This window comes from Melanotaenia boesemani, chromosome 13 (assembly GCF_017639745.1).
Source record: "Melanotaenia boesemani isolate fMelBoe1 chromosome 13, fMelBoe1.pri, whole genome shotgun sequence".
In the NCBI taxonomy this organism is placed as follows: Eukaryota; Metazoa; Chordata; class Actinopteri; order Atheriniformes; family Melanotaeniidae; genus Melanotaenia; species Melanotaenia boesemani.
In genome coordinates this window covers 417,225-427,940 of record NC_055694.1, presented here as the reverse complement: position 1 = coordinate 427,940, position 10,716 = coordinate 417,225, and the positions used below count along the sequence as shown (strand labels likewise).

Genomic DNA, 10,716 nt, shown 5'->3' with positions numbered 1-10,716 from the left:
TTTTTTTTTCTTTTACAGCATTTTCCACAAATATCTACATCACTTAGAAGAAAGTCTGTCTATCCTCTTTTTATAAAGGTTTTATGTTTTTCTTTATTTTAAAACCTTAAAAATTGAAATTAAAAATGTGGTTCTTCAAAAATTACAAATATCCTATGGTGGCTCTTTATTAAAAATATTTTAATAAAATACTTTTTGAAAAGTCTCATAACATCTGCGTCTCTAAAGGAGTTTTATTTAGCTGGCTGAGGGAAAAATGTCTCTTTGGATTGGAAAGGCTGCAGACCCCTGCACTAAACACATAAACAGGTTTAACAGCAGTTTTCTCTTTAAACAGCAACAGTTAAAATATTTCTTCATATATAAAATCACATATTCATGAGAAAGAAGGATGAAATGTTCAGGATTTACTAACTAAAAGGTAAAAAGTCAGCAGGATGAATTTAAAGCTGTGAAGCTGCTTCCTTCTAAACACAGAAGGAACAATATGTGATGAATATCAGCATCAGGTGAACAGACAGAAAGCAGGATGAGAATCTCACAGCTTCTAGATGGTGAGGAGAGAGAAATATTCACAATATGCACAATAACTTCCATCCATGCACCTTCACTGCTTCATTATCCACATTTCTGGATATAAATTCTCTAAACTTTCATTCTTAGCTTCACTGTTTAGCTTCACCTCTGCACCTGCAGCCTCCGCTACCGGGAGTTAAGGGTTAACATCTGGTTTCCGGGTGTAGCGTCCGGTCTGTAGATGTAACTATAAACATGTGTGGTATCCACAGAAAGTCCAGAATCTCAGCTACCAGCTCAGTAAAACCATTTCTATCACCACCAAACACAGTTAAGACAACAATAGTTAAAAGACCAGGTACACAAAGTCCGAACACACATGTAAACACAAAAGATGTCTCCCCGTGTCCACCCCACGGCACAAACAAGAACAACCGACTCCTCTACTGAAAGCTCACATCTCACAGATTCCACAGCTGGAAGTTTCATCTTAATATGACCAAGATTCACCGAACCAGAGGCAGAAGAAGACCCGATTTATGCTGCACGTTTGTAAAAGTTAGAAAGCATGTCTTACCTTTGCTGTCTTGCATAAATTAAAACCGCATTTATTAAAATATTAATAATACATAAAAAGTTTCCCATCAAAAAATCACGATGTTCTGTCCATCTGCATGTATTTTGACAAAGAGAAACGTCGGTTCTTCTTCTTTCTTAAGTTACAGACAGAAAATGTGTCTTCATTTTAATAAACCTGCTCTCTCCCGATCACGTCAGATGCACCGCTGCAGCAGGGAAGAGAGACATGGACGCCATGTCTCTGTCATCAAAGCCAGCGGCCAGAAAAAAAAAACAAAAAAAAAACGCGCGATTAAAAAAATTAACGGCGTTAATTAAGCGTTGCGTTAACGTGCTATTAACGCGTTAACGTGCCCAGCACTAGTATATATATACTCAACTCAATTTTATTTATAAAGCCCTTTAAAACAACCACAGCTGAAACAAAGTGCTGTACATAAATGGACAAAGCAACACATAAAAATACAAGAATCAACAGGGAAATAAATAATATAATAAAATAATTGTTCATTGTTTTTAAAACAGTTTTAAAACAATAAGCAATTTTAAAAGAATAAACAAATTAAAAACAAACAAAACCAATAAATAAAACAAACCACACACACTGTACAGGAACAGTCTCATACTGGGCTGAAAGCCAGAGAATAAAAATGAGTTTTAAGACGAGTTTTAAAAATAGACAATGAAGAAGCTTGTCTAATGTGGAGAGGGAGCTCATTCCACAGTTTTGGACCAGCGACTGAAAAAGCTCGGTCCCCTCTGAGCTTCCGTTTGGACCTCGGTACGTCCAGGAGCAGCAGGTCAGCTGACCTGAGGGCCCGAGCAGGAGCGTAGGGGTGGAGTAGCTCCGAGAGGTAAGGAGGCGCCAGACCATTTAAAGGTTTAAAAACAAATAAAAAATCTTAAAATGAACTCTGTAGTGCACTGGCAGCCAGTGGAGGGAGGCCAGGATGGGGTTATGTGCTCCCCCTTACGTACTCCAGCTGGAGGCGTGTAAGGGAGGACTTGCTAACCCCGAAATAAAGAGCATTACAATAATCCAGCCCAGATGTAATGAAGGCACGGGTTACTGTTTCAAAAAGCTGTTTTTTAAGAAAAGGTTTGACTTTAGCAAGCTGCCTGATGAGGAAAAAGCTGGACTTCACTACAGAGCAGTTTAAAATCGCTGTACATCTTAAAACCCAAGTTTGAGACTGCTTTAAAAAACCTGCCAAAGGACCCAAATCAATGGAGCAGGGTTCACAAAAGCTACTGGACCAAACACCATCACATGAGTTCTTTTCTTATTAAGGTATAAAACGTTTAGGGCCAACCAGGTTTGATGTCTTCGAGACATGCCAGAAGAGGTGCAAGGGAGAAGGCATTTTTCTTTTTAAGGGGTACATATATCTGACTGTCACCCAGCGTAAAAGTGATAGGAGATGCCATGGCTTCTCAGGACTGAGCCCAGGGCAGTAAATACAAAGAGAAGAGCAGCGGCCCTGAAATCGACCCCTGGGGAATCCCATAAGGAAGTGGAGCAGAGCTGGATTCAAAATTTCCAAAGCTAACACTCATGCTTCTGTCGGAGAGATGGGACTTAAAACACGCCAATGCAGTACCACCGATGCCCACTAGGTGGCATAACCGAGCCACTAAAGTGTTGTGGTCCACGGTGTCAACAGCTGCTGTTAAGTCTAATAAAATAAGAATAACATGTTCACCAGAGTCATTTGCTAAGAGGATGTCGTTAAACACTCTTAACAAAGCTGACTCGGTGCTGCGCCGAGTTTTAAAACCAGACTGGAACACCTCCAGGACATCATGTTCTAAGAGTTCAGAAATAAAAGGCAGCCTCGAAACAGGTCTGAAATTGGCAGCACGCTGCCATCAAGGCCAGGTTTTTAAAGTAAGGGCTGGACCACAGCATGTTTAAAACTCAACGGAACAACTCCAGATGACAAACTACTGTTAATAATGGCCAGAACTGCCTGCCCTAGACTAGGAAAAATATTTTTCAAGAAACCAGGAGGGACAACATCAAGGGGAGAACCTGACGGCTTCATATGGCCAATTAGATCTTCCAAAACTGGAAAAGATACCAACTCAAACTCCTCAAGAGCTGCAGAACAAACAGAATATATATATATATATATATATATATATATATATATATATATATATATATATATATATATATGAAAGGACCACCTTTCCAACGACCTTGGCTAAATTGGGTCCTCTTTACCAGGCTGTTCTTCGGTACATAACAGGTTCAGTTTTTAGGACTTTATACTTTATATTAACTCACTGGTCTCTCTTCTTTAAATATTCATAGGATGCAGCATTGTTATATTTTCATTTATAAGGCCATTTTGGGCAGGTTACCTTCCATAGCTCTCCAGAACACTTCCAGTCTTAGAGCCGGTACCTGGCGGAGGTTCAAGGAGCCTTTTGTGCTGACAGAGTCAGGAAAGAGGACTCTGTCCTTTTTCAGGTCCTGGTCTTGGAATGATTTGGAGGCTAGGATGAGGCTGGGGTCTCTCATCCCTATTTTAAGTTTTAAACAAAAGATATCTGAGTTTTTAGCTTCCAGTTGTACTTGTAACGTGTAGTTATGTTTGATCTTATTTCTATTCGATAAGTGTTGGTGATTTTGTTGCATAACTGTTAAATGTCTTACATTTGTTTGTAGTCTGCATTTTGTCTGTACTGCTGCTTCATCTTGGACAGCCAGGACATCCTTGTAAAAGAGATTTTTAATCTCAAAGGATCATTTCCTGGTAAATAAAGATTAATAATAATTAATAAATCCTTATAAGCTTTTAGTCCCAGTAAAACCAGTAAAACCAGTTTATAAAGAGTTCCCGCCGGCTTTTAGTCCCAGTAAAACCAGTTTCTAAAGAGTTCCCGCCGGCTTTTAGTCCCAGTAAAACCAGTAAAACCAGTTTATAAAGAGTTCACGCCAGCTTTTAGTCCCAGTAAAACCAGTAAAACCAGTTTATAAAGAGTTCCCGCCGGCTTTTAGTCCCAGTAAAACCAGTTTATAAAGCGTTCCCGCCAGCTCTTAGTCCCAGTAAAACCAGTTTATAGAGCATTCCTGCCGGCTTCTGGTCCCAGTAAAACCAGTTTATAAAGCGTTCCTGCCGGCTTTTAGTCCCAGTAAAACCAGTTTATAAAGCGTTCCCGCCGGCTTTTCGTCCCAGTAAAACCAGTTTATAAAGCGTTCCAGCCGGCTTTTAGTCCCAGTAAAACCAGTTTATAAAGCGTTGCCGCCTGCTTTTAGTCCCAGTAAAACCAGTTTATAAAGCGTTCCTGCCTGCTTTTAGTCCCAGTAAAACCAGTTTATAAAGCGTTCCCACTGGCTTTTAGTCCCAGTAAAACCAGTAAAACCAGTTTATAAAGCATTCCCGCCGGCTTTTAGTCCCAGTAAAACCAGTTTATAAAGCGTTCCCGCCGGCTTTTAGTCCCAGTAAAACCAGTAAAACCAGTTTATAAAGCTTTCCCGCTGGCTTTTAGTCCCAGTAAAACCAGTTTATAAAGCGTTCCAGCCGGATTTTAGTCCCAGTAAAACCAGTTTATAAAGCGTTCCCGCCGGCTTTTAGTCCCAGTAAAACCAGTTTATAAAGCGTTCCCGCTGGCTTGTAGTCCCAGTAAAATCAGTTTATAAAGCGTTCCCGCCAACTTTTAGTCCCAGTAAAACCAGTTTATAAAGCGTTCCTGCCTGCTTTTAGTCCAGTAAAACCAGTTTATAAAGCGTTCCCACTGGCTTTTAGTCCCAGTAAAACCAGTAAAACCAGTTTATAAAGAGTTCCCGCCAGCTTTTAGTCCCAGTAAAACAAGTAAAACCAGTTTATTAAGAGCTCCCGCCGGCTTTTAGTCCCAGTAAAACCAGTTTATAAAGCGTTCCCGCCGGCTTTTAGTCCCAGTAAAACCAGTTTATAAAGCGTTCCCGCTGGCTTTTAGTCCCAGTAAAACCAGTTCATAAAGAGTTCCCGCCAGCTTTTAGTCCCAGTAAAACCAGTAAAACCAGTTTATAAAGAGTTCCCGCCAGCTTTTAGTCCCAGTAAAACCAGTAAAACCAGTTTATAAAGAGTTCCAGCCGGCTTTTAGTCCCAGTAAAACCAGTTTATAAAGCGTTCCCGCCGGCTTCTGGTCACAGTAAAACCAGTTTATAAAGCGTTCCTGCCTGCTTTTAGTCCCAGTAAAACCAGTTCATAAAGAGTTCCCGCCAGCTTTTAGTCCCAGTAAAACCAGTAAAACCAGTTTATAAAGAGTTCCCGCCGGCTTTTAGTCCCAGTAAAACCAGTTTATAGAGCGTTCCCGCCGGCTTCTGGTCCCAGTAAAACCAGTTCATAAAGAGTTCCCGCCAGCTTTTAGTCCCAGTAAAACCAGTAAAACCAGTTTATAAAGAGTTCCAGCCGGCTTTTAGTCCCAGTAAAACCAGTTTATAAAGCATTCCCGCCGGCTTTTAGTCCCAGTAAAACCAGTTTATAAAGCGTTTCCGCTGGCTTTTAGTCCCAGTAAAACCAGTTTATAAAGCGTTCCCGCCGGCTTTTAGTCCCAGTTCCCGCCAGCTTTTAGTTCCAGTAAAACCAGTTTATAAAGCGTTTCCGCTGGCTTTTAGTCCCAGTAAAACCAGTTTATAAAGCGTTCCCGCCGGCTTTTAGTCCCAGTTCCCGCCAGCTTTTAGTCCCAGTAAAACCAGTTTATAAAGCGTTCCCACTGGCTTTTAGTCCCAGTAAAACCAGTAAAACCAGTTTATAAAGCGTTCCCGCCGGCTTTTAGTCCCAGTAAAACCAGTTTATAAAGCGTTCCCGCCGGCTTTTAGTCCCAGTAAAACCAGTAAAACCAGTTTATAAAGCTTTCCCGCTGGCTTTTAGTCCCAGTAAAACCAGTTTATAAAGCGTTCCAGCCGGATTTTAGTCCCAGTAAAACCAATTTATAAAGCGTTCCCGCCGGCTTTTAGTCCCAGTAAAACCAGTTTATAAAGCGTTCCCGCTGGCTTGTAGTCCCAGTAAAACCAGTTTATAAAGCGTTCCCGCCAACTTTTTTTCCCAGTAAAACCAGTTTATAAGGCGTTCCCGCCGGCTTTTAGTCCCAGTAAAACCAGTTTATAAAGCGTTCCCGCTGGCTTGTAGTCCCAGTAAAATCAGTTTATAAAGCGTTCCCGCCAACTTTTAGTCCCAGTAAAACCAGTTTATAAAGCGTTCCTGCCTGCTTTTAGTCCAGTAAAACCAGTTTATAAAGCGTTCCCACTGGCTTTTAGTCCCAGTAAAACCAGTAAAACCAGTTTATAAAGAGTTCCCGCCGGCTTTTAGTCCCAGTAAAACCAGTTTATAAAGCGTTCCCGCCGGCTTTTAGTCCCAGTAAAACCAGTTTATAAAGCGTTCCCGTTGGCTTTTAGTCCCAGTAAAACCAGTAAAACCAGTTCATAAAGAGTTCCCGCCAGCTTTTAGTCCCAGTAAAACCAGTAAAACCAGTTTATAAAGAGTTCCCGCCAGCTTTTAGTCCCAGTAAAACCAGTTTATAAAGAGTTCCAGCCGGCTTTTAGTCCCAGTAAAACCAGTTTATAAAGCGTTCCCGCCGGCTTTTAGTCCCAGTAAAACCAGTTTATAGAGCGTTCCCGCCGGCTTCTGGTCCCAGTAAAACCAGTTTATAAAGCGTTCCTGCCTGCTTTTAGTCCCAGTAAAACCAGTTCATAAAGAGTTCCCGCCAGCTTTTAGTCCCAGTAAAACCAGTAAAACCAGTTTATAAAGAGTTCCCGCCAGCTTTTAGTCCCAGTAAAACCAGTAAAACCAGTTTATAAAGAGTTCCCGCCAGCTTTTAGTCCCAGTAAAACTAGTAAAACCAGTTTATAAAGAGTTCCAGCCGGCTTTTAGTCCCAGTAAAACCAGTTTATAAAGCGTTCCCGCTGGCTTGTAGTCCCAGTAAAATCAGTTTATAAAGCGTTCCCGCCAACTTTTAGTCCCAGTAAAACCAGTTTATAAAGCGTTCCTGCCTGCTTTTAGTCCAGTAAAACCAGTTTATAAAGCGTTCCCACTGGCTTTTAGTCCCAGTAAAACCAGTAAAACCAGTTTATAAAGAGTTCCCGCCGGCTTTTAGTCCCAGTAAAACCAGTTTATAAAGCGTTCCCGCCGGCTTTTAGTCCCAGTAAAACCAGTTTATAAAGCGTTCCCGTTGGCTTTTAGTCCCAGTAAAACCAGTAAAACCAGTTCATAAAGAGTTCCCGCCAGCTTTTAGTCCCAGTAAAACCAGTAAAACCAGTTTATAAAGAGTTCCCGCCAGCTTTTAGTCCCAGTAAAACCAGTTTATAAAGAGTTCCAGCCGGCTTTTAGTCCCAGTAAAACCAGTTTATAAAGCGTTCCCGCCGGCTTTTAGTCCCAGTAAAACCAGTTTATAGAGCGTTCCCGCCGGCTTCTGGTCCCAGTAAAACCAGTTTATAAAGCGTTCCTGCCTGCTTTTAGTCCCAGTAAAACCAGTTCATAAAGAGTTCCCGCCAGCTTTTAGTCCCAGTAAAACCAGTAAAACCAGTTTATAAAGAGTTCCCGCCAGCTTTTAGTCCCAGTAAAACCAGTAAAACCAGTTTATAAAGAGTTCCCGCCAGCTTTTAGTCCCAGTAAAACTAGTAAAACCAGTTTATAAAGAGTTCCAGCCGGCTTTTAGTCCCAGTAAAACCAGTTTATAAAGCGTTCCCGCCGGCTTTTAGTCCCAGTAAAACCAGTTTATAAAGCGTTTCCGCTGGCTTTTAGTCCCAGTAAAACCAGTTTATAAAGCGTTCCCTCCGGCTTTTAGTCCCAGTAAAACCAGTAAAACCAGTTTATAAAGCGTTCCCTCCGGCTTTTAGTCCCAGTAAAACCAGTAAAACCAGTATATAAAGCGTTCCCTCTGGCTTTTAGTCCCAGTAAAACAAGTTTATAAAGCGTTTCCGCTGGCTTTTAGTCCCAGTAAAACCACTTTATAAAGCGTTCCCGCCGGCTTTTAGTCCCATCATGGAGGAAGCGCAGTGATAAAGATACACCAGAGAACGGTGGATCCCAGTGTTCTGGACTTGTTACTGGTTTCACACTGGAACTCCAGTCACAGGCACTTTTATTTCATTCTTCTAAATCAATCTCCTCCCACCTGCTTTCATCCAGGTGTGTTAAATGATTTAATCCAGCATATTCAGACGTGTTATTGCGGTGCACCAACGTCAAATTTAACCAAATGCCGCGGCAGGCTAAGACTTGAGGCTTTGTATCAAAGACACGTCACGCTGAACCAGCAAACTTGTCACGATGTTTTATTTTTCTTTATCCATAAATATTCCAGATGTGCAAGGATATATAAAACAGTGCATTTAGATGTTGTTAATGGTAGAGACAGTAGCGGTGACGGGTAATAGAAATTTTCTCCCCAAGCTCACCTACCTCCATGCTCCAGGCCCAAAACACTCAGGTGAGCATACCCATTAATGAAGATACCACACCCACGGTGCCACCCACGGTGTCACCCACAATCGCCGGTGATGCCACCATCCATGTGCACACTTACGGGAAAATAAAAAACCCGACACATGGCTCCTACATGTCTAATTCATTTATTATAAATTATGTACGTCACTACTTCTGGGACATTTCACACAGGATGAAGAAAAAAAAACCTTCCACGTGTAAACGGGAGGGACGGCAACACACCTGAGGAGGCGGAGCTTGTGATTTGTGCAGGTGTTGTTCTGATAAACTCACCCATTCTAAGGCCTTGATGAAGCCCAGAGGAACCTTCAGAACCCTGAACTGACCCTGGGCCACCAGCTGCAGACAAACAAACAAACAAACAAAAAAACAAAGTTATTTACAGTCAGAGAACAACCGACTCATTTTCTCTGAGAACCGAGACTGAAGCGTACGTCCTGATCTGGGATCTGGGAGCCGGATCCCGCATCAAGGATCCGGATCCAGGACGTACGGGACCAAGATGCTTAGAATAACAATAAGACCCCGGTGGGTTACAGCCTCCAGAGAAAAGCCGTGACACACGTCGGCAGGTTTGTTAGAGGAAAGACCAGCAACACCATCACTGCTGGAAAATAACATAAAAGAAAGTCAAATAAATGCGTCACTTGTGTATGGTCATCAAAAACATATAAAACCAAATATATCCATAATTCCAGTCTTTCATTGTTGGTGCTGTTAGTCTTCTTTGTTGGTTTTTACGTCATTAATATTAAACTCCATTAATCTGTTTAGGATTCATTTTTAATGGACTGACAGATGCAGACGTGGATTTTTGGTCAAACTGAAGCAGTTTTTGATCTGATGGAAACAGGAGGGACTATTGTAGGGAGGGGAAGCCCCGCCTCCAGCACTACATGACAGCACCTGGGTCCACCTGGGTCCACTTGGATCCACCAGGATCCACCTGGACTCCCAACAGTCTGACTAGTACTTAATGGTGACGTCCTTCCTGTTGGTTTCTGCCGGTGTTGTTCTTCCCCTCAGATACAAGTCGCTTTGGAGAAAAGTGTCTGTTACATGACTGTAGAATAGACTAGACTAGAATGGAACAGAATAGAATAGTTGGTCAGAGTTTCTAACGTAAAGCACTAAAATGAACTTGTTCGTGAGAAGCTTGAACCTGCAGAACTCTGAGAGAACATCTGTCCCCACGTCCAGGAGACCAGGTCTACACGTGGACTTCACGTCTTCCTGACCAGACACATTTCAAGTCCTTGATTTCTGTAGCTCTCTGGAACATGTGGGCCATTAAAGAGGCAAGAGTGGCCTAGAAATAGAAGCTATCTGGCAGTAAGAAGCATGTTTGTGGAGAAATGAGGCAGGAAAACATCTGGTGCAGCTCCGTAGCCTGAAAGTTGACGTTTACTCTGACATGAGGACGTAAACACAGCTGGATCATTCAGGGTAAAACTCAATGTGGAGTCTGTCTCTGTTCATGGCACGAAGGAGCTTCCTTAAAGCTCCACCAGATCTCTTCTATCCTCACCAGTGTCTCAGGAGCGAGTGTGTAGCTCTGTGATGGACAACTGAGCCCAACCCGTCCAGGAGGTTTACAATCCAGCCACTAAATGTAGTTTTATTCAGAGACTCTATCTGGTAAATCCACAATGATCCATGATAACAGCATTATTTATCACATTTCATCATAAAAACATCACCATCACTACTATGTTGCTAAGAGACCTCTATTTAGACCTGGACATGATGATGAAGCCACTTCCTGTCAGACTTTCCACCAATCAGAGAGCTTAGATTGACGGTAACGTCCAATCAGGAGCAGCCAAAGATCAACCAGTGAGCAGAAAGTTCTATGTGTGTGTGAAAAGAAGAAAAATAATGCTCCTCTATGGCTGGAATAAAGCCAAGAAGACGTTTCTGATGCAGGTCAGCTGTTGTCTGACCCGCGCTATATAAAAGATGGGCGGGGCCTCCGTGACGTCATCCGTAGGTTTCTGACGAGCAAAAGTGAAGTGAACTACAATTCTTTTACACTTCCACATAAGCTTCACATTTTGCCGCCGCTTGGTCTGACCTGATGAAGCCTCCCTCTCACCTCCACTGCTGCTGAGGAGGAGGAGGAAGAGGAGGAGGAGGAGGAGGAGGAAGAGGAGGAAGAGCTGAACCTGCATGGTCGGGATTAATC

At 42.3% G+C, this 10,716-nt stretch overlaps 1 protein-coding gene across 1 annotated transcript in view; it reads right to left on the bottom strand.

Moving 5' to 3' along the window:
* sypa (synaptophysin a) overlaps nt 1–10,716 on the bottom strand; it is a 29,948-nt gene that overhangs the window by 18,768 nt on the left and 464 nt on the right. The window contains exon 2 of the mRNA XM_042002894.1: nt 8,805–8,870. Within this exon, the coding sequence (XP_041858828.1) occupies nt 8,805–8,870 (66 nt within the window). The remainder of the gene's footprint in view (nt 1–8,804; nt 8,871–10,716) is intronic.